Here is a 25,304-nt window from a genome sequence, read left to right on the forward strand (position 1 = left end):
TATACCTGATTCTCAGGTTTAAAGCACTCTTGTTATTATTTTATATAAATTTTATATATTTTACATTTGGTATTCATTTTAATACTTTGTTGTATTATTAAATAACTAACTCGATCATGTAACAGTAAGGTCACTCATATTTTCAAATTTTCCTCCTCTTCTCAATCATATATTCTACTTTATCTGAATGCCGTGTGAAGGACATAAGTGCTGTGAACTCCAATAACTTTCCATCTCAGCTGTTAACACACAGGCATACAGAGAGTATGTATGCAAATGTATGCTCTCTCTCTCACACACACACACACACACACACACACACACACACACACACACAAGCAGATACAACATCGGACCACCCCTTCTTGACAGAAAGAGAGCAGCAGGAGTGAGTGTATGCGGTTCAGAGACACTTGTACCAGATTGAGACTGAATATAGACAAAAGCTCTGTCGTAAAATGTGAGCATCTGTAAAGGTACAAACTGTAATATGAATATTCATGGTAACTGTTCCCTATAAGACACATCACTCTGCATCTGCATCTTTATTGCAGTGGGTTGCAAGTGAGTCTTTGACAGCTGCATACTATATCACTCCCAGTAGATTCAAGTTTTAATGCTTAATCGTTCATATGTTTGCTGTAAACTGTTATGGTCTTTCAAATGCTGCATTTTAGGACATCCTGGATATTTATGAAGATTTGTAAACCCTTCACAAAGCTGATTCAAGCACAGCTCACTCCCCACTTAGTCATTTCTTATTTCTGCACCTTATTTTTGTCACCTTTCATCAACTTAATTGGTTTTGGAAGGTTGTTATACTCTGTTGCTTATGTGACTTTTAACAGAGGCAGTTTTACAAGTGATTGTCAGCCTACTGAACTTTTTACACAATAAATGATCAACATGCACTGCCCACCTGGAGGTAAAGTTTCATCCAAATTTAAATGTTCCACAGCAGTAGCAATGTTAAAGGTGCTGCTAAAATGAGGAGCGGCAGACAAGTTAATTTGAAAAGCTTTCCTCTGTGTGCGTTTGTTGTGACAGAAAGTTCAACAGTCCTTGAGTGTTCGTTTGGTGATTTATTCAGGATATTTTACTTGAGCAAAGCTCTCACAGGTGAAGAATATTTCATGACCTGAGAGACAATGAAACGCAAAATGTTTTTTCTACATTTTTGAAAGATATTCTAGGGCATAAAGGCAGCATGTAGACACCAATTGAAACCCTCGTGAGAGCAAGCATCTACCCTGCTGAAGTGTCTTTGAGGAAAACCAGCTCTGGAAATGCTATTGGGTCATTCAGCTTTCACCCCATGAAAGACAATCCATGCCTGAATCCTTAAATGAGAATCTTTTGCTCTTCACAGGCCGAGGGATCGTCCTTCCTGCAGATGGGAGCCTCTCTCGAGCAGCAAGTTGTCTGCATGTTCAAGGTACAGAAATGTGGTTCAATGTTAACTGACAATCAAGCCTACTTTTAAAGGGTACATATTATGCGTTTTCTGTTTTTTTGTAATTTATATATTGTTATGATGTTGGATATCTATGTTAAACATGGCCAAAGTTCCAAAACTTGAGCTTAATGTATGTAGTAATGCTCCCTGCAAGTCAAAAGTCAGGGCATCAACCTGCCCTGAGTGGTTTGTTTGGTTTGTTCTACCTTGTCGTTCATGCCCATAAACGTTCCATAGCCTTAGTTGCTAAGGTTTTTCCATGTGTATTTTGAGTAAAGAATGAGAAAAAGTAGTGAAATCCTACTACTATAGTTTGTTTCATGGTTTGTTGAAGTAGCCTCCGCAGCCGACAGATGTCTGCCGAAGGGCCGCTTCCAAGAGCTGGCCAATCAGAACTGAGTGGGCCCTTGGGAGGGGGGGCCTTAAAGAGACAGGAGCTAAAATGGCCTGTTTCATTCAAAGACATTCCAGTAAAGCCCCAGATTAAAAATACAGACCTGTAAATGGGCACAATATGTCCCCTTTAATAGTATTTGGAGAAAAAAAATTAGGTTGTCCCACCAAATGGCTAGAGGGTAAAGCCTCTGACAACACAGTCTGAGGCCCAGCAGGCTGTTTAATACCATAATGGGATATCCTGACAATTAGCGAGGGAATCCCAGATTTAAGGCCCATTCTGGAACGATTACTACAAATGAACACAGACTGATTCATGATGGACTGCACAAATTCCCATGAGATTAGAGAGTCTGACATCACTGATGTTTGGGGAGAGTCAACAGGATAATCTCAGTTATGTTGTTAAATCTGTGGTACGCCAACTTTCCCTCATTATCTAGCGGGAACATTTCTGCAACTGCGAGACAAATCCATCTGTGAGATTGACCAATATGTGTGACACATTGTGTTTTTTTAAAATCAGTTATGATCTTAAACACTTTCTAGTTTGTTCCTGCCAAAACTTTAAAAAGTCCCACTTAAAAAAGGGGAATTAGACATCTTAACCTAGTCTAACGCCCACCAGGAATAGTTTTGGGAGGTAAGATTTGCTTTTTTGCCAAGAGTTACACAAGAAGATTGATACCACGCCCATGTTTTTACCGTAGATATGTAGCTGGAGTGGTGGTGAGAGTGGTATCAATCCCCTCATCTAACTCTTGGCAAGAAAGTGAATGAGCTTATTTCCCCAAAAATTATTAGTTCACCTCTTTATTTCTATATGTCTCTGTTTTAGCTCATGGAGGAGTATGACTGGGGCGAGTTTGCGGTGATCACCAGCTTTCTGCCGGGCTACGACACTTTTGTGGATATAGTTCAGTCCTACACAGACACGTCCTACTTCCTGTGGAAACTACAGGATGTTTTGTCTCTGGAAATGTCTGTCGGGGCAAGTGATGTGAGGACCAAGCGCATGCTGGAGCAGGTAGGAGGAGATATGAGACTCCTGGATTGGGTTGCTCCAAATATTTAAATCCATAACTAAGTTTGTGTGTAAATTTCTTCTTAAGTTCTTGGTTACTACTATCTAGTTTCAAACTAGTGATTTACTAAAGCGGGTACCTTTAAAACTTAAGAAATGTAGTAGTCATAATGGTGAAAGTTAAATAATGTGTAAAATGGTTGCTAGGAAGCATTGGTACACACTAAAAAAATCACTGGGTTAAGATTATACCCAGTTTGGGTCAATATAGCAGTTAATGTTACCCAGAAAGCCACTCAAGACAAGGGGTTGTTTTGACCCAGTTTTAGAGTTATTTTTTATTTTAATGTTGGTTTACTTAACCAAACTAAAGCTTGTTATAATATATTAAACTTCCTTTTTAAATGTAGTATGACTTTGTTAGCTATGTTTACATCTGCATACATGGAAAAATATGTGTTTTAGAGTTAGTAGAATTCATGCAGTTTAAAATGAGTTGGAAATATCTGATTTTGCTAACCTAACTGACGCGAGTATGTCATTTAGCTCGCTAGTCCAACATTATTGGCATTATTTTGTGAAATTCAATTTAAAATCTTTCTACTTTACATCATTATTAAACAGTATTTGATGAAGATGAGTCAAAATTCCTAAACTGGTCATATGTTTGCAAGGTAACCTTAGCTTTGTCAGTTGGTTCAGTTAGCTACGCATCAGTTACGCTTGGCTTTACTGGGTGTAAATATTTAGCTTAGTAACAACTAATCTTTATGTAAAAACTAGTTTGTGCAATCTGTTTTATTTGGTGAAGCTTATATCTACATTCAGTAAACACCTATGCTACGTTACAACTATGCTAAGCGTGAACAGCTGCTGCTAGGCTAATCTGCTCCTGATGATCTAGTGCTGCATGTAGAGCTGCAACGATTAGTCGATTAATTGATCAGTTGCCAACTATTAAATAAATTACCAACTATTTTGATAATCATTTTGAGTCACTTTTAAGAATAAAATTGTCAAATTATCTGATTCCAGCTTCCCAAACGTGAATATTTTTTGTTCTTTAGTCTTCATGACAGTAAACTGAATATCTTTGGGTTGTGGACTGTTGCTCAGGACAAAACAGACATTTGCCTCGGGCTGTTGGAAACAGTGATCCACATTTTTTACCATTTTATGACATTTTATGGACCAAACACCTAATCAATTAATCAAGAGAATGATTGACAGATTAATTGATAATGAAAATAATCATTAGTTGCAGCCCTTACTGCATGTTCAGGATGTGTTTTCTCTCTGGTTTGAGAGTTACCACTGACAGATTTATTTCCTGTCTGCAGATTGACTCCCGGGTCTTGCTGGCCTACTGCTCCTTTGAGGAAGCGCAGTTCTTGTTTCATCAGGCGGCTGAGGTGGGCCTGCTGGGGCCAGGCTACATCTGGATTCTCCCCAGCCTGGCTGTGGGCAACCCCGACAGCCCTCCACCTGTCAGCTTCCCTGTCGGTGTGATTGGTGTGATTACAGACCAGTGGAGGAAGAGCTTGCGGCAGAGGGTGAGGGAGGGCGTTGCCATTGTTGCCAAAGGGGCTGAGAGCTTCAAGAAGCAGCATGGTTTTATTCCTGAGGGACATGGTGACTGCAACAAGCCGGCTAAACACTCAGACAACAACACTCTGTTCAGGTGAGGTATACTACTTTGTTAGCCTGAATACAGTATGAACAACTGGACTAAACTACCCCACAGTAAAGTAATAATGTATATAATATCAGCCAATATTCTTTTACCTTTGAAACTTTAAGCACATTTTGTCGATAATACTTCTGTACTTTTACTTACTGTAAGTGAGACTCTAAATGCAGGACTTTAACTTGTTATGGAGTATTTTTTACATTGCTGCTTTTACTTCAGTAAAGGATCTGAATACTTCCATCCTCGCTGTCATTACTGATGCATAAACAGAAGAGCACAACTTCAGAGGACACATGCTGTCATAGTTTTCATGTGACTTCACCAGCAAACAGCATGAAGTATTTTGTACTTCTTGCATTTTGTCTGAAATGCAAATTGACCTGGATTCATTATTCGAAGCGCAATCAGTCATGGATGTATACTTTATAACAAACAGTGAAATCGCTCACTAAGAACACCCTGCCCTCCACCAATCACCTGACTCTATCATCCCCTAATGAGCTACTTTCAGTCTCCCACATTAGATTAAGCCCTCCTGGGAGAGCTTTAGGTTTAATTAGGAGGTGATCATTGTGTATCTGTGTAAATGAATATGCAAATTCTCGTGTGATGTAGAATCAAAGTTTCTTGATTGGATACTATATACTTTCGCTCTATGAGCTGATGACTTCATGTTTCTGTGGGCTGCAGGCAAATGCTGAATGTGACATGGGAAAGGAGAGACCTGTCGTTCAACAACCAAGGCTTCCTCTCCAACCCTTCCATGGTCATCATTGCTCTGGACCGAGAGAGACTCTGGGACAAGGTACTGGGCATCAGAAACTCAATTATAACATACTGGCGCTGAGACAATGAGACCTCAAATTCAGCACAGTGGACAGAACAAGACTGAAAAAACAGACAGTAATAAGCATCTGAAATACATCTACTGTATGGTTGTCCTATTGTTTGCTTACACGCTGTATTATAAACTGTGAAGTGTGGTTGCAACAGTACAGAAAAGTGGCAAGAATCCAGAAAGTCACTGGCACAGTAAACCATTAGATGATTTATCTGGGAAGGACCAATTGCATCAAATACATGAACATAGTGGAGCATAGGATTATACAATTACTGAGGCTCATAGTAAAAAGTTGATATTTGTGTCTTGCAGACTGTTGAGCAAGAACAGACTGAGATTACTCTGAGCGGCATGCATGGGAATAAATTACAATGTAATTGATTTATATATATTTCTCGCTTTCCTCTGCTGCTGTTGCGCCGTGCTGCTCTGTCTTGTCTGTCTGTGCGTGCGATGTCAGTGTCCTGCGTCAGACTTGGCAGCTCTGGCAATTAGGTTCAACCATATTCTTTGTTTATTCATTTTCATTTTTCCCATTTGTAACTGAGGGCTAAAAGAGCTGCAGCGCACTTTAATACTAATGTGGCAAAAGGGACTCATGCATGAATATATGTTCTGTTTTGAACTGCAGAAGACTAGAGACGTACTTTGTTAACCACAAATGATATTCTTCATTTATGATTGATTGAAAGTACTGTGGTTGTTGCCTTAGTAAAAATGGCACCTACACACCATTCCTGTTAGATTGCCACCTATTTGTGTTTGTGAAGAACAAATCTGTTATGCTCATATAGGCTAAAGTTGTGGAATTAAAACTGGTAGAATTCACACATTAAAACTTCAAGGTGCCAAATGTTTTTGCAGGAGGGCCAGATTTGGCCCAAGGACCGCTATTTGCCTACCACTGCTGTAAACTTTGGCAGGTGCATATATACTGAAACTATTCACATCACAGTCCACCCTGCATGATAGCGGTATATTAGCTGCTTGTGATAATAAAATCTTGATTCTGGCCCTGGTATTACTCAGTATTGGATTGGAAGCAAATTTTCATGTATCACCCACCTATTACACCAATTACTGTTGCTCTCTCTTTTTGGCCATTGTATTGTTTGTTGTACAATCGATAGTGAAGACACAGACAGGAAACAGAAGGGAGAGAGAAAGGGGTATGACATGTAACAAAGGTCCCCAGCTGGAATCAAACACATTGCAGTTATTTGACATGCAATGTAACCATTCAGCTATTGAGGCGCTCCCACTGTTGCTCTTTCTTTCTTTGTTCCAAGAGAGAAGAAAGAGAAAGAGAAAAAACAAGTTAAATAGAATAAGACAAGGCACAGTGAGAGTAAGTGGATTCATCAAGAATCTAAACTCCAATACTTGTTTCGTAAATAGCTGATATTTGGAGGTACAGTATGGTGTAAGGTAAGGTGAAGTGTAGGCGTAATTTCAAGACACATCCTTCTCTTTATGCTGTTTCATTGTCAACATTCCTTGCCATTTTCTTGAGCATTTTTGATCTCTGTTACACACACACACATTTTTCAAAGCCGGAGGGTGTATTGAAAAAGTGCAACTAAACAGAGAGACCTGAACGTAATCTCACAGCTACAGTTGAACTCATTTATTTCTGCCCTGGAAAGACCAACCTACTTTATCAATGTCACCTCCTGGCTGGTGTGTATGTATGCGTGTGTGTATGAACATGGACATGTAATTGTGCTGAATTGGGGGCTCTTGTTCGTGCATGTCTGTATGTGTGTGGATGTTTCTATCATACTTGTCCACCCAACAGCCTCACATACTCTTCATCCATTTGATATGTTCTCATGTTCCGGTGTGGTGTAGATGTACTGATGTTGTTCATTGACAACAAGACACCACTTAAAACAAGTTACCGTACACGCAACTAAAATCAATGAATCCTCTCTTCTTTTCTGTCTCTCCTCATCCTGATCTCTCACTCCTTGTTTTTCCCCTCCTCTTCGTGTCATGTAGCTCATCCATTATGATGACAGGTTGTGGTGTGCTTGCTCTTTTCAAGCCTCTCTCCTTCACTGTGACAACCTGAGGGTTTAACATGATGCTGTTCCTTATCAAGGGTGCTGGGTGACATTTTGGGTGGGAAGGTCCACTTTCTCTTCTGGGCCCCTGTCCTTGTCCTTTCTCTCTTTTCTTGAACTTCTAATTTCTACTTTTCGTCATGTAGAATTGACACAGGGAAAAGGAAGACTTTAAGGACTTAAAGCTGCAAAAATCTATATTTTTATATGATCAATGGATTACATTACCTAATGTAATGTGAAAGGGGTCACTCAAAGTGACAAACCCACAAGGATTATCACCCGACTCTGCAGTTCCCCTTAGTTGTAAAGTGCATTTTAACATCTTTCAGCTTGTTGTTTTGGTTTTGATGTGATTTTAAATAATTGTGACAAACATTAATTTGTTTAGAATGATAACCAGAAGTGTGTTTATGTATTCATTGACAGCCGTGATCTCCCACCCCTGACTTTAGCCTCGTCTGATCGTTAGAAGAACAAGGCTTGCTGAAAAACTTGAATATGTCTGTATAAGGCTGTTCAACAAGCCTGAGGCACAAGAGTCTTTGGCAAAAACTCCTCACATTAATTTTATAGAGCATATTTCAAATAAAAAGTACAAGAAAAAAACTCACATACTGTAGCTTTAAACAATAAATGTCCTTTGATTTCTAACATTAAGTATTCCAAAGTATTCCACTGTATTTTAACCCTACAACCCAATAATCAATTAACAGTTTTGACACCTTTAATGACAGGTAGATGACAGAGCTTCTACTTAAGATGCTAAATGAGAGGATAAAACATAGAAGAGTACCATAAAAGGCAGATTGAAATGATTGATTTTCACAACTGGCAACTCTGCTATTCTGTCACTCACAGATGGCCCTGAGAAACGAATGACAGTCTTGCACATCGTACTGTACCTCAGATTTGTAAATCATCCATACATCCATCCATGAGTGAGCTGAAGAACAAATCAAGAGTTGGTATGAAAAAGAGCTCTCATTAACGCCGTGAGGGAGCGAGTTTCACATGCAGTAAGTCAGTACTGGCTGAGCAGTATGGCTCATTAGGTTGGGCTGATGTGACAAACAGTCCTGTCTCTCACAGAGAAGGTTTCACTGAGCTTAGTGCCGACATCGATGCGATTACTCATAGTGTGATGTGACATTATACAGCGATTCTGGTCCGAAGTAGTTCCCTCTGTATTAAAAAAACTCAATGTTTTTTTTTTCAATAGCTATCTCGCTACAGTATCTGTCAGCATCTCAGTTTGTTGCTTCATTTCAGCTCAGTGAGCTTTATCAGTGCAGAAACATTTCCTTTCTATTATCGAACATGTTGTACAAGAGTATTAATTATTTTAAACAAAAGACAGAAAAAATATAGATAATAAATAGCACTAATCACTTGAACAGTTCCCATTTATGAACAGTGACATTTCAGTGTGTTTATTCAGCTGAAAAAAGAAAATTAATAATTGAATAATCAGTCAACAAAATGAACACAGATTGAAGGCAACACATACTGGGATGTATTATTAATGTGATGCAGTTGGTTTGCTCTTTGTTTTAGTTTCTGGCTTTTTTAAAATCCTTTCTAAAATTCTTTCTAAAATGTCTTATTCAAAGACTTTGAAGCCTCCTCAGTATGCATTAATGAACTTTGCTCCCCTTTCATCTACTCATCCTCTCCCTTCAGGTCAGCACATGCTAATTTTCCCTTAAAATATTAAAAAAGTCACTCATCCATGTGAAGGAGGGAGAGACAGGTGAGATGAGAGAAGGGGTGGCACACAGAGGAGGTCACAGCTGAGATTCAAACCCACACGATACTGATGAGTCCTTCATCTCCCATCCTCTCTCCTCAGGTGGGTACGTATGCTCGGGGGATCCTCCAGGTTCGCTACCCTGTCTGGCCTCGTTATGGCTACTTCCTAGAGCAAGTGTCTGATGACCGCCACCTTACCGTGGCCACACTGGAGGAGCATCCCTTTGTGATGGTGGAGAACGTGGACCCAGGCACCGGCACATGTGTGCGCAACACGGTACCTTGCAGGCGCCAGTCCAACCACACTGACAGGTACACACAGAACAACATACACACACACAAATGTACACTTTGACACATCTGCACAAAAATAAATATCAACCCAGTAGCCCAGTATCCTAGAAACTATACCCTTATTGGATGATTCCACACTTCACAATGTATGTCCAATGCCGTCATTCAGTGGCCAATGCAGTGTTATGTGGCCTTTTATGTCATTATTCCACCAGGCAGTTTTGACGTTGTAATTAAATATGCAACATGCTTGTCCAGTCAAATGCAGCTGGGGTTTGCACAGAGTAAAGATACCATGTCGGTTGTGTGGGCATACTTGTGCTTCAGTCAAAATGATACAGAACAAAACTAAGCGTTGTGTTGCTGAATGAAGATTCACTCCTTAAACTGTTAAAATATCAAAAGAAGGTCCTTTTTTTCTTATTGTAAGATGGAAACCCCTGCATAGTTCATATATCAAACAGTGGGCGTCCTCTTTTCTTAATCCTTTAGTGCTAGAAGTGTCGATTGCACTTATAAATGTTCTCAAGAACGAGGCGAGTGCTGCCATGAAGACAGCTGCTGATTTAATGAAATCCTACATGTGAATCGATTTAGTTAAATTCTATATGTAAGATGTATTTGAAAGAGACTGCTACTGTTGATGTACAGTATAGTCTGTCAACTGTTTTTATGAATTGCAAGGCAGGGTGGGTTGGACAGTGTGGGTGGATGAATTGCATGTTTTGTCTCGTTTCTTTCCTTTTAATTTTCTGTTCATAGTTCAGTGCAAATAATAAGAGGTTGACTGGGATAGAGAATCTTGTGTGCAAGTGTGTGTGATAACGTTTCATTGATTGTTACTGAGGTAAATATGAGAATTCAATGTAATATTGATTTCATGTGATACTGCCTGGCCTTATCATTGAATGCAATCTGAGGTTTTGCATAATTGTCAAATATTGACATTCTTGTTTGGCGACAGGGTTGATAAACAGACATGCAATTCACACTTACATACAAACATGCAGACACAGATAGGGCTTGGTGTTGAACCCCTGGATTTTTTTTTTGTACATGCTGATGTGTGTGAGTAGCACTGAGTATCGCAAACTTCACGAAAAGTACCCAAAGCTGGCACTGAATGTTGGTCAGGTTCATTTGCTTTTTGGCTGACAGAATAATTTCAGGTCCACTTAAAGGTGCAGTGTGTAGAAATGGAATATAATATTCATAAGTATGTTTTAATTAGTGTATAATCACCTGAAAATAAGAATCGTTGTGTTTTCGTTACCTTAGAATGAGCCCTTTATATCAAGATATGGAGCGGGTCCTCTTCCACGGAGTCTGCCATGTCACACCGCCATGTTTCTACAGTAGCCCAGAACAGACAAACCAAATGCTGACTCTAGAGAGGGCCTTTTGCATTTTTCACGAGTTTCGCGGCCACCCTAGGTTCTCCTACATGCTTGGAAGGTGAGGGGGAGGGGTATTCAGTTGGTTGCAATCTGCAACCTCACTGCTAAATCCTACAGACTGGTGTAGGATTTAAATCCTAAATCCTATACACTGGTGTAGGATATAGGCCCTTATAGATTGTGCAAAAATAACAATCTTAAAGTTCATTGCATGCCACACTCTGTGAGATGCAGACAGGTGACAAATTAAAGGAAAAACTGGTACAGGTCTGAGTGCTTGACCCCTACAGTGAGGGGGTCTGGTGGCTCTGTTATGCTTTGGGGGGCATTTGGCTGGCATGGTTTGGGTCCACTTGTCCCCTTAGAGGGAAGGGTCACTGCAAATCAATACAAAGTTATTGTGAGTCATCACCTTTATCCTATGATGAAACATTTCTATCCTGATGGGAGTGGTCTCTTCCAGGATGACGATGCCCAAATTCACAGGGCATGAGGGGTCACTGAATGGTTTGATGAATATGGAAATGATGTGAATCATATGCTATGGCCTTCACAGTTACCAGAGTCAACCCTCTCAAACCATTCAGTGATCCCTCGTGACCTATGAATTTTTTTTTTATATCAGTTTATATCAGTTTTGGGGCACATCAGATTGTGTGATGAAAGCCTGATTTATCACAACACTAAGGTGTGAATGGGGGAAAAAATGGATACAAACAGAGACATATCATCAAGCTTTGGTGATTCTACTGGTGATTCTTCTATATGTAAAAAAAAAAAAAACCCTCAAAAGTGGAGGAGAATGAAAGTGTATTGTGTGTAATTTTGTGTCATATTACAGTTGGTTGGTTTGTAAATGTGGGTTGCATCAGCAGTCACATTGTGGGGTTTTGGTCCTAAATTTCTAGCACTATAAGAATTTTAATGCAGCCTAAATTTGTCATCAGATAGCCCAAAATTGCACTGAGGCCTTTACTCACTTCCTCTGGCACTTCCAACCCTATCACACAGTCCTCATCTGCAGATTTCGTTTGCTCAGTTGCCATGGAAGTGCAGATGTTCAAACTCAAAAACTTGAGCTTGACAGTTCATTGTTGACCTACAACAGATGAAAACACTTCTCAACTGAAGGTCCACTTACTGTGCTCCAGAAGCTCCAGAACAAGCAAGTAAGTGGACCTTGAGTTGAGAGTGTTTTGTTTGGTACCATTTTCAAGGTGAAGAATGAACTGTCGAGCTGAATCAACATTTTGACAGTTTGGGAATTTTATTCAGGCAGAGTTCTTGTACAGCTGCTCATGTTTAGACAGTATTCATCATTTGAACATCATCTTTTGTTAAGAAAAAGCCTAGCTCCATGAAGAAATGATCACCACTTCAGAAATAAGAGAGAAGAAAGACGTTCACTGAAGAGGTAAACTGTAATTGTCACAATTTTATATTGAATTGGGGAAGAGGCAATAGCTACTGTAATGATGTGCATTGCATAGTAGTAACATAGTTTGAGTAAAGATATTGCTTTGCACAAACAAGTAACTACAGCAGGGGTTGGCGTCGGGGTGGAGGGGGGAGTAACGGTAGAACATTACGACTAAAAGCGTGTTTTTTCATTAATTTCGTCTTTAATGGAGACATGAAAGCAGATAGAAATTTTTTAGTATGTGTTGAGAAAAGTTAACTGGGTTGATAGCATGTTTATGTTTTTACAAAATGAAAGAAACTGCGCAACGGAGACAGTGATAACATATTTTCTGTCCGTTGATTTTCATACAAACAAGTAGATGAGCCTGACAACCAGGATACTGATGCAGTATTCTGGATACTGGTTACTGGATACTGATCCAGTATTCCATGTGCATGTCCTGCAGGGCTGGTAGCTTAGCTAACTGATTTCTAGAGGGTTTTCTTCCGATTAGCTACCACAGCTAACAGGAAGAAAGCCCTCTAGAAATCAAAAGACAAGTTTATTCAGTTAGTAAACTCATAGCGTACACAGATATAAGTAGTGTGTCATCAGATTTGCCTGTGCAATATTCCACATTTATCAGCAATAAGACAATAGAAAGAGGCTGGCCTCCTAACAAATTATCATGAGATATAGCTACTGATAGCTATTGGGGAAAAGAAAAGTGCTATCCTTTTCCTCTTCTGGTTGCACAGTAGTTGACGCACTTCCTTGGTGCTGTAAATCGAACCTTCATGTTCCCAGACAGAATTGCATAGTGAAAGTGAGAACTATAGGGAACCAATCTAAACACCAATGGTGTCATTATTCTATAGCCATTACACGGTGCCATCAACATTTACTTCATAATGATAAGTTAAAGCAAAAAAGTTGTCTATTTCCACTTTAAGTATGGTATTTTTTTAGTATATGTACCGAAGCTCAGGTTGTATATGACTTGTGGAACGACAACCAACCAATCAGAAACACATCAAAACATTTCAAATGATACCCCAGTCCCGCACACAGACATCTTTACCCTCCTTTGCTCTCTGTTCATCTGCCCCGGTGTTGCTCTGAGTAGACACGGCATACCTCCACAGTTCATTAAACACAGAGTAATTGTGTGTGCTGAGTGTCTAAGCACTTTAAAAACACACCTCCAGTGTCACACACAGATCGCAGCATGGCAGAAAACAGCCATTAAACAGCTATTATCTTCAACTACCTACTACTGGTGTTCATCAGGAATACACAATGTCTTCATTATGTTCAAACAACCACTGACAATAGAACAACTAGTTGATCATACATTTTATTGCAGGTCTGTTGTAAATCCACACAGGAATGTTTGACAACTTGAGCACGAAGACAAAACACAGAATAGATTTTACTGCCACCACTGGGACATATAATTCCCATTTAAAATCTTGTTGTGATAACTAAATTTCACCAGTTTTCTTGACTGTTTGCAGGAGTTGCTAAGGTATCCTGCTAAAATCAATAGTGTATGTCCATGGAGTTGAAAAATTGGAGCTCAAAATGTGACTAAAACACTCATCTTAGCTTGTCTGTGCTGTAGCAAACAAACCAAAAACAAACAAACAAACAAAAAAATCGTAACTCAACATTCACTTAATAGCTTTTTTCCATCGAATTGCTCCTTTGTTTTAGATGTATGATGTTGCCTGTAAAAGTGCTTTGTATGTGCTGACGATTTGAATGAAACTTGTGATTTAACCCCTATAAATTAAGGCAGAATAAGACTCCAAAGTTACCATGTTGACCCAGATTTGGCACGTCAGTCATGATTTAATGATTCAGCGGATAGTGGGTTTGTTTCTAGCTATGATTTTTTATTATTTTAGACAGTTGTTCAACAATTAATTGTACCTGGAATTATGAGAAATACATGCCCATCACCTTGTAACACTGCAGTCAAGCTTACAGTGATAAACCAGCTGCAACTGACTGTATATTAGTCAAACTCACCTGTCTAGATGATAGTAACCACCTGTTCCTCTGGATCTTTCTGTCTGTTTCTCTGCATTTAAAATTCAATTCTTTGCAAATTATATTCGAGACAAAGTGTGTTGCATAAAACCCACTGTTCCTCGATAATGTTGGAATAATTGGACATATGTTTCTGATTACAGTCTTTGTGTCTTCCCTTTGTGGCTCCCGAGATGAATTAATGAAGTTAGCTACTAATTTCAAGTGGTTTTCCGTGTTCATCATTGGTAATTGAAATGCTAATTCGTGATTATATAGCCTTTTTATGCTTGTTGTCTGTTGAATGTTTGTATCCATATTTCAAGATTTTCTATTTAGAGCTGTTTTGTTTCATTTGTGGCAGTTTTCTCGTACTTGGAAGGTACAAATGAAATTCATGAGTGGTCTAGACCTGTTTTATGACTCATACACAGTCTCTTCATACAGTGAAAAACACTAATTTGACCTGAAATAATAGTTTAATCTGAATAAAGTTTAAATATGATACTGAAATTAACTTGATAAAATGTATAACAAAAAACTCAATGTAAATTAATATTCTGTTCACCATATAATCACCATCATGCTGATTCAAATCATGGACTTCAGTTAATGCAATGACCTCGCCACAGAGAGAGGCTCATCCAAGAATCTATTAATATATTGTCCTGTTTATGTTCTGTCAGCTGACAGTTTTAACCTGCCACACTCACCACATCACACCCGCACTCATTTGGTAATTTATTTAAAGGCTTTTATGTACATATTTACTCTGTATGCTGATGTTTTCTCGCTGTTGGCGAAAGACCTCTTCACCCCAGCCTTCACATACTGTCTGCAGCTCCTCTCTGCGCTGGAGGCTCGTTATTTCTAACTTAATTCTCACCAGAGGATTTTCTTTTTGCCTGTTATCATGTTACTATGTATTCATGCTTTGATGTTGTGTACCTGCACACAACCTGGGGGCTTACCTAAGAGTAAAACCATGCCAATTCTAAAGCCATCTCCATTTGCCACACAGTATAATCCTTCTGACAGTGTGTTTGTATTTTTACTGATAAATTTGTGTTTTAGTTGTACACTGACACAAACATTTTGTATTTGATGTATTTGAAAATCAGTGGCAGGGAATCAGTAAGCTGATGCGCCAGATGGTTTGTTACACAGAACCATCTGAGAAGTCGTCCTTAATAAATGACTGATTGATTGATTGAAACTGTTTGAAAAAGGGTAGGCGCTTTCAAAAAATATCACCGTGTAGTTTCTCATAACATGCTGATTGGTCTGAACCCCTCTTGGTTCGGCCACAAGCGCATAACTTGAAGCCTGACAAGATGGATTCTCATGTGATCTTGTGAGATGCCTTGTAAGGTAAGGGAATCAGAGGATTGCTGTTTTATTTTTTAAAACTTTTTAAAACTTGCGTCACTCTGAAATCCCAAAGCAGATAAAGTGCCTCCCTTTGTATTTATATTGAAGGAAAATTGGCTGCTGCCTCACATCAAAGAAAATACACAACAAATAAACCCAGTGGTACGTGCACATGCAACCTGCAATCATATATCTTAACTTTGTGTTCAGTATCCATCAAAAACCAGACACTGGTTAAATAGAGAGGTGTTTTTAATGGTAGTAAAATGTCTTAGTTTTTCATATTTTAAGCCTAAAATAGAAAAAGTGCCATTGCTACAAAGAGGTACATAGGTTTATGTCAAAACTAGGATTGAGTAGGTTGTACTTTTAGGGATATTTCGACATTTTGGGAATATACACTCATGTGCAAACACTTTCATGCTATGTTACATGAGAAGATCAATACTACTTTTAGACATGAGAGTGGTATCGATCTTCTCATCTACATCAACTCGCAAGAAAGCGCATTTCCCAAAATGTCAAACTACTTCTCTAAGTTAAGTGTTGAAGGTAAACTTGATTAGACTGGGATGCAGTACACGTTGTTATGGACGTTATGGTAACTTTAACCCACCAACCCTCACGTGTAACTCGTGTTGAATTATTTGAGATTTATGATGTGTGATATGTGCACAGTTTTCACATTTGCATCACCTGAACAACAGAAAGCAGACTACTCAGCCTGTAAACGCTGTGCTCATGTTCACTTCAGTGTCTCCACGTGTGTATGTGTGGGTTATGTATTGGTTATGCAGATTGCAGCTCTGACAATGGCTGGCACATTAATTACAGAGCGAGATATGTAGCGGCTGTTGTTGGGCGCGATGGCACATTGATTGCCAGTAAAGAAGATTTATCTGTCTAACATTGGGGACATCTGTCATAGCATAGGACAATGTTATCCCATCTATACCCTCTTTCTGTTTCTCTTTGACCATTTCTCTCTGGCTGGCATGTCCCATTTGGACATTGACCAACAAACAGAAAGAGAGAGGGAGTGAAGACTGCCGCTAAATAAACCAGTTAATCTCACTGAGTGGTTTGAGAAGCTTCCCTGCAGAGCAGATGTTTAGCATGATTAAAACTTTTTTGTCTGCTCATTAAAAGCCCTTTTCTTTGGACAGATGATGGCTTCTTTTGCCAGAAAGCTGAGCCTACGTTCTTGTGCTGATTAAGAGCAGGAATTCCACACTAAATCCAAAATTTCAAATCTTGGTTATGTGATATGGTAGAGAACAACATGCAGTGACCAGATGCTAACTGTAAAGCAATTAGTTGATCATTTGACAGGAAATGAATTGCTGAAAAGTATTATTATTTGTATATTATTTATCGATAAGTATGCATCTTTTCTGCATTTTATATCGTTTAAGTAGAATACACTATTTGGCCAAAAGTATGTGGACAATTTCAGTATTATGTTCAATTCTGATGTTTTTCAACACCAAATACCAATGTTTTTTTTTTGTTTTTTCTAAATATCTGCACATGACAATTGTCCAATATGAATGTTAATGCCCAGGAATACTAGGCTGCTTGTCCACAAACTTATTGTGCTGTGTTGGTTTCGTCCACCTCTCCTAACCCTGCCCCTTAGTCCCAGTGAAGGGAATTTTAGAGCGTGCTTCCAACTTTGTGCCAACAGTTTGGTCTAGGGCCATCGAGGAATGTTTTTCCAGATTTGGTGAATAAGAACCTGGCCTGCACAGGTCATGGATGCCTAGTTGTAGTTAAAAGTCGGTGGTGCAAGATTAGTGACAGGCAAAGGGAGGTGTGGCAGGAAAATTTTCATTTAATTAAAACCTGAAATTGCCATTCCCTGCAATATAGAGCCTTCAATCATGACCAATAAAGCTACTCTTTCACTGTAAAGCTGAGTTTATATTGCACTATATATTAAAATATTAAGTCTCTTTCTGTCCTTCCTGAGTCTGCACTGTCACTTCATTCACATTAAGGAGGGCAATACAATTATGAATACACTGAAGTGGTTTGAATAAATGAGGCTACTCATGTAAAGAACGGGAGGGAGAGCGTGTGTGTGTGAGTGAGAGACAGAGAGAGGCAGGGACGGAAAGAGAGAGAGAGAGCATATGATCGATGATGGTCATCACATCAAGTCTGCGAGAGTGCTGGGCCGCGAGGGGATAAAATTCACTCTGAGACAGGATTTAAGACCTCCAGTTTTTCCGAGGAGATAAATTGAAATTCCTGACCCTGTAACTCATTTCAAAATGTATTTCTGAACAGCTCGTAATGGTTTTGATATGTGCAGGTCTGCTTACCCTAAACAAATCTGGTCAGAATGCTCAGTGAGATTTTCCCTTTACATGAACACTGCTAATATATTCACATTCAGTGTTTCCTGTGTAATAAGAGGTTTGCTGTGGAGGCAATGTTAACCAGGGGAGGAAGTCACCAAGGCATTGGATAATGCCTACTATACACTAGAAGACTTTGAAAAGACTTTAAAAGACTTAAGTCTGACACCCTCTTACATCTACAGACAATGTGTCATACATCACTGAGTTTAGTCACAGACTATAAGATTTTGCAAAGACCGGGGATCTTGCAGGGTCACTGTTTGCAAGACTGCAACTAGATTCATTTTGAGATTATTTCCCATCCTGCTCCTGGTGGAAAGTTACAAGAAGAAAAACTGTTGAACAATAGAGCAGAAGTAGAAGTCGCTTTTGGCCACAGCTGCCCTGAAAAAACTTCTTAAAAACAAGCCAAAAAGAAAATGTAAATCAATTAATTCATTCGGTCATGACTGAACAACACCTGTGAAGAGAAACAACAGATGCTACACACTGATTGTTCCTGTTTCTTAGATCATATCAGGTAAGACAATCACATTTCAAAAGGTGTCATCCTGTACTAGAAAGAAGCCTTAAATTTCCAGGTTTTCTAGGATGCATGGGAAAGCTTTACAGTTTATACAGCTGCCCACAGAAACCACCTTCAACCATTAACTATCTGGACACAGCACTTTCAGCTGCTGGATGTTGGAATATTTGTTTGGAAACTGCATGAAATACAGTAGAAACAGCAGCAACCTGGATAATTATACAAAGGCAGAAAGTCACAGGTTTAACTCCTCCAACTGGCCCGAAATCATGTTTGTAAAAGCAGTGGATACACTGCGGACACACAGCAGCTGACAGAAAGAAGAGGTCATATTATACAGAGAAATATGAACTTTTTCTGAGTGAATAAATGTTAATGTGACTTATAAAAATGGAACCTAAGGGCAACGAAAATGCTGAGCTTTAAAGTTTCACCAGGAGTCATTAATAACACCATCAAGCACATCATGTTTAATTAGGAAAGTAGTTTAAAAACACACACACAAAGGGCAACCATTTACTGCATATTGCCGTTAGAAACTGAGTACAATTAGCCGGATCAGCCACCGTCAGTAAATCAATACAAACACACATTATTAGAATGTAAACCATTAATCAAACCGATAACTAACAGCAGTCAACGTCAGACAACCTTATAATACTTTAGCAGTTACTTAGTGTTTCTGTAGTGTTGACATAACCTTAAAAAATATAAATATTAGCAGTTTGAATTAAACTGAAGCTCCCTGTGCTCTCTGGGGAAAATATTACACCAAACTTCCTTTAAGAAATAAGACATTAACAGTTCCACCATACATGTCTGCAAAAACACATAACGCTAGAAACACAAGATAAAAAAGGTGTCATATGTTCACAGTCTTCTTGTCAATTCGGCATCAATATAATCCATAAAGATAAACAGTATTTGTGCCTCCAGCCTCCGTTGGTTAGCTGAGCTGTTTTAGTGGGAGGAGACTGTGAGAAGGAGACGTGAACCGTTTCAAAAATTCAGATTTTTCACTAAAATATGCGCTGCTTTGTGGATCAGATACACGCTGAGTTAAACACAGACTCATAACACTTAATTCACTGTCTATCGTGTGTGTGAGATGGTATTTGAGGAGTTTTTTTCGGCTGTTACCCTAGTAACTAGTACCCAGTTTGCTGCTTCCCATTTGGTGCTGGAGAGAGCCAGAAACTTCCGATATTATTAATCATTTGATTTTATCGGTTCATCAAGACGAGAAAAAGACTATTAAGACAGCTTGGACTGAGTTTCGTGACCACTTACAGATGACTGATTGCGTAATGTTTTGTTTTCTTTTGTGATTTTTTTTGCCGTGGTGGCAAAGATTTTGTTGTGGTGTCCCGTTTATCGGGTGTTGACACACTTTTAGCTGCGTAATATGTCTTTGGTATCTTTGACAAATAAGCAATTTGAAGATGTCACCTTTGGCTCTAGGACTTAATGAACATTTTTTAAACTATTCTAGTCTGATCATTTATTGAATAAACGATTCATTGAAACAATACACAGATTAACCTGAAATCATAGTTTGTTGACTGCAAACATACTGTAGGACACTAACTTTCCTGTGTTTTCCTCATCATTCCTACACCTATCGCAGTTGTGGCAATTTCAATTATCCTCCTCTTCCTCTTTTTCTCTTGCCCTCCTTTCCCTCCAAACTGAAGCGGCTGTCATTCGCCGTGTGTTTCCTGCCTACCGTTCGGCTGATAGTCCTCCTCTTTCTCTCTGTGGTCCAACTCCCTCATGGTGCTTCCCTCCACGCTGCACTAGTTTCTGGGCATTTTATGGAGAACACACCACACAACACAACACAACAGCTGCTAATCCTCAGAGGATACTGTACTATATGTGTGCATGTGTTTGTTGGTGTGTCTGTGTGTGTGTGTGCATTAGTTTAGTGTGTATAATGATGACAGGTGGCCAGCTCCTGCAGCAATTAATTAACGCAGCTTTTATCAGAGCTATTGACTCTGGTGAAAGAAGCATGCCTTTCGAAAAAACACTTAAATTTGTCTAGAATGAACACTTAGACCAGTGAAAATAATCAGCTGAATATTAATTTCTTGTTTGACTCTTTTTTCCATTCAATCTATCATTCATTTATTCACTCACATGCTCTTATCATTGTTCAGCTATTATGCTGACTCACTGACATCTTGAAGCAGTCAGTTGCACGCACACACACACACACACACACACATACACACACACCATGACTCAGCCCTCATAGGTTTTAGGCCTCCACTATGGCTGCTGGATAGTGAAAAAAAAAAAGAGATTTATTTTTTGTGAGTGCACACTTATGCATAAATCTTTATGTTAGAAAGTGTGCCTCAGTTTCTCTCTCTCTGTTTTTGACTTTTAATGTCCAATGCTGCCCTTTTTTTTTTTTTTAACATTATTGCATGTTTTTACATTAGAAATGATCGGTTTTGTCACTTGTTTCATTCATCCTGCCATATTTATACATTTTACTATGGGCATAACCAAAGAAATGAAAAAAAAAAGGAAAAGATGTAAGGGGGGTCCTGCAGTATATTTTACTGTTCCACTCCATCTATTTCCGTGACCCATTTACTCCAGTTCCTTTTAAATTCCTCCTCTCTGTTTCTCAGCTTATAAGTGATTCTTTCATTTCTTTGATCTCTTCGACTGTTAGTTCCAGGTGTTAATAGATAGTGGTTTAACGTCCAGCCAATTCCCGTGTGACTTGTTTTAATGTGGCTCTGCGTATTATTGTATACAGATATTTTTCTCCTTCCCTCTCTATTTCTAATGGGATGGTACCTAATATAATATTGGACGGTTGCGTCTTTAAATGAAAAATGTTTGTGACTTTCTCCTGAACTTCCCCCCCTAAAACGTTTTCAACACTGGGCAGAAATGAAAAATGTGTGCATGGTTTGCTTCTGTTCCACACATTCCCTCCAGCATTCACCACTGCCTGGCAGACTTTGATATGATTTTTGGTGTTACAAAAAGCCTCATGTTAATTTTCCAGGCGAATTCTTTCCAATATTTTGATTGTGTTGTCTTGAAAATTCTTTTACAGGCTTCTTTCCAATCTTACAAAACTGTTTCCCCATTCCTCTTTGGTGTTCGCATGTACCTTTGTTTCTTGTCGGATTTTATACAGTTTTGAGATTTTACTATTTTCACTTATGTTTATAAATTCCAGTAACCCATGCATTCTCTGACTCTATTTTCTCTCTGCCATTTCATGAGATAGCTCCTTATTTGTAAATATTTATAGAAATTGTTACCTATTAAATTTAGTTGCTAATGTTTCAAATGAGTCTATCATATTATTTGTAATTATCTATGAGTACACTTGTAATCCCTATCCTGCCTCTTTTAGTAATTTATCCGGATCACTCACCATCTCTCTCAAATATTTGCCTTCTTTGTCAAGTTTATATACTTAACAATATGCCTCCAATTTATAAATGTATTTTCTACGCATCTATTATTTCTGTTGTATTTTTGCATTTCCTTTAAACCTAAGTAGAATAGTGTTCCAAATTCTATTAGTGTTGATTGTTTTTCTATTAGTTTCCATTTAGTTTTGACTCCATTATTCATCCATTTCATTATTATATCTACTTACGTAGCATGAAAATAGATTAAAAAATCTGGAAGGCTAAGCCCGCCCTTTTCATTAAGTTGGGTTAGCATACTAAGTCTTTTATACTTTCATATATAATTCGAAAGCATTTTTAAATCTACTATGTGGAATTGGTATTGGTAAGGTTTGAAATAACAATTGTTGAAGAATCATAATTTTTATAATTTCTACTCCACTCATTACTGATTCTGGTACCGTTTTCCATCTGTTGAAGTCTTGGCTCAATTTATTTTCCAAAACTTGATAGTTATCTCTATACAGGGTTTTTATGTCTCCAGTAAGAGATTCCCAAATATTTAATTTTCTTTAAATCCCATTTCAATCTATATCTATCTTTGAGTTCTGGTGATATCTGTTTTCTATGTTAGTGATTCACATTTATTTTCATTTAATTTATAGCCTGACTACTTGCTGTATTCTGAGATAGTTTCCATTAAGTTTGGTAAAGATTGATCTGAGGATGTTAAGTATATGATCACATCGTCTGCATATAATGCCAGTTTATGTTGTTCTTCTTTTATACTTACATCTTTAGTGTTGTTATTTTTCCTTATACTTTCTGAAAGTGCCTCTATGCAAATTGCAAATATAATTGAGAGCGAGCTGGTGAGAGAGGGTTTGAAAATCTTCTGGACAGTCTGCCATTAACCTTTACTCTAGACATTGGATTTTTATACATTCCTAGGAGCTACATACAAAACTGTTCCTGGAAGCCAAATCTACTTACAATCTCACACATAAATGGCCGCAACACTTGGTCAAAGGCTTTCTCTGCATCTAATATTAAAAGTAAAAGTTTTGTTATTATTCTGTGCATAGTCTATTATATTTAAAATCCATCTAATATTATCTGTCAACAGCCTACTGGGTACACTCCCAGAACAGATGTGTTAAAAATGTGTTCATTTTTTAAACACACCAGCATGTCTAGTTAAGGACAACACATTTTTTGTTGCTTTCAACACAATCAGTCTGTTAGCACATTTAACACATTTCAAATATTTCAACACAGATGTGTTAAAAATAACACAGCGGTCCTGTTCACACCTGGCATTAAAATGCGTCTTGGGTGATCCGATCACAAGTGGACAGCTCTAAGTACAGGTGTCAACACACCCAATACTCATTGAGATAAGATCATTCAGACCACATACGGAGGTGGTCTGGGCCACATGTGGCCAAATTCTTTTAGCAGTGTGTACGCAATGTGTCCTGGGCCACATTGAAGAACCGCATACTCAACTGACGTCCTCTGTGTAAGCACGTACTCATTGGCACTACAATGACGTCATATTAACATGCAGAAGAAGAAGAAGAGGAAGAAGAAGAAACAACAGGCAAAATTAATTGTCATGGATGGATTACATATGAAATACGCTGTCTGATTTCCATTTGGGCCGAAGAGTCAGTACAACAAAAACTGGATGATTCATATTGCAAGTGGGTGACTTATGAGGAAACACCTCAAGAATGCTTTCAGAAAAGCCAAGGACTCAAACAACAAGTCCGGTAGGAACAGGATAAGCTGTCTGTTTTGTGAGGAATTAGACAGGGTGCTAGGAGACCAACCATCATTTTGTCCTGGTGGTGACGTGTTGGACTCCGAGCTCAACAACCAAGAGCCTCTTTTCAATTCCATGATGGATGCCACTGTAGATGTAGCAGTCATGATGGACAACAGTACGTCTGCTGAAACAGAGGGTGACGATGGCAACAGTGATGGTATGTACCTAGTTTGAGAAATTAACTTGTATTATATTAAAATGCATTCAACAATCTGACCTTAGTCCTAACGTTATGAATGTGGTTAATGTTAGTGTTAGTGTGTGGTTATTGTTTTCAAGCTAACATACCCTTTACGTTAGCAGCTGGGGCTGCATGCATGTATCTGACATATGTGCATGTATATACACCACATGCTATCTATGTATATGTATAATAGTATAAGTAATATATAAAATATAACATGTACGTATGTAATTTGTGTGTTAGTTAATAGGTTTAGTCTGCTTTTGTCAATTTCACTGTGTAGTTTGTTGAGAAACTTTGAAACACTGTGCTGCATTGTCTTTTTCCACCCAATGAACGCTGGCTATAATGTCTTATTTTTACTTGTATTAGTAGATACTACTGGACCAGATGCTGCTGCTACATCGTCATTATCATCATTATCATCCCAATCCTCCTCCTCCTCCTCCTCTCCATCATCATCATCATCATTAAAGTGACCGTCTACTTGTCTACAGTGTCCAGACCAGATGGAAGACTAAATTCGAAATGACTTTGGAGGCCTCTTTCAAAGCCATGTGCAACAGCAAAGATGAAGAGGTGCTTCTGCAACGAGCACAGCATGCCCATGAAGAGAAACTGTTTGGGATGCTGATGCAGTCCATTGCATCTCTTTCCTCTACAATGAATTCTGCTCAACGCCCTCCTGGGCAGATGCCCTCTTACCCCTGGTATCAGCCAATGTCACCATCACAGTCTGTCCCCCCTGTCCAACATCCTCACCGCAACACACAGTTGAACCCACCCGGCAGGCAAGCCACTTGGATGCAGACGATAGCCCTCCGTCCTTTACCCTGACCCACCTATAATTTTTTTTTTTGTAAAAGACAATGTGTGAACATTTGTGTGCACTACAGCTTGTAGTGACATTATTGCACATTTTTGATTTTTTTTTTGCTAAATTCATAGTGTGTTTTTGTGCTGCACTGTTACAGTTTTAACATTTTATTTATTTTGTAAAAGACAATGTTTAAAAAATGTTGTGCTCTACAGTATTTGAATAAAAGATCTTAAAAACCTTTTCTTGAATGCGCATTTTTCCCTAGGGTCCTAACCTAAAACTACCAAACAGAGCAAACAAGAGTGCTCATATTTTATCTTGCAAAAGTGAATTTAACCTCCATATTTTTCTTCTTCCTCCATATTAAGGTTTATATTTATGGTCACTGTGGCATGATCTGATAAATCCCTTGTGCCTACTTTGCATGTTTCAAATAACTCTACTGTTAGGGGAAGTGGTGCAGGC

The 25,304-nt window shown here is 38.7% G+C and overlaps 1 protein-coding gene across 2 annotated transcripts in view; it reads left to right on the forward strand.

The window, feature by feature from the left end:
* Positions 1-25,304, forward strand: part of LOC122971653 (glutamate receptor ionotropic, NMDA 2C-like) — a 67,719-nt gene that overhangs the window by 23,635 nt on the left and 18,780 nt on the right. For both annotated transcript variants that reach the window (XM_044338391.1, XM_044338392.1), the window contains 5 exons: positions 1,370-1,435; positions 2,691-2,879; positions 4,217-4,557; positions 5,257-5,371; positions 9,326-9,537. In XM_044338391.1, coding sequence (XP_044194326.1) covers positions 1,370-1,435; positions 2,691-2,879; positions 4,217-4,557; positions 5,257-5,371; positions 9,326-9,537 — 923 coding nt within the window. The remainder of the gene's footprint in view (positions 1-1,369; positions 1,436-2,690; positions 2,880-4,216; positions 4,558-5,256; positions 5,372-9,325; positions 9,538-25,304) is intronic.

Source organism: Thunnus albacares, chromosome 20 (assembly GCF_914725855.1).
Source record: "Thunnus albacares chromosome 20, fThuAlb1.1, whole genome shotgun sequence".
Lineage (NCBI taxonomy): Eukaryota > Metazoa > Chordata > Actinopteri > Scombriformes > Scombridae > Thunnus > Thunnus albacares.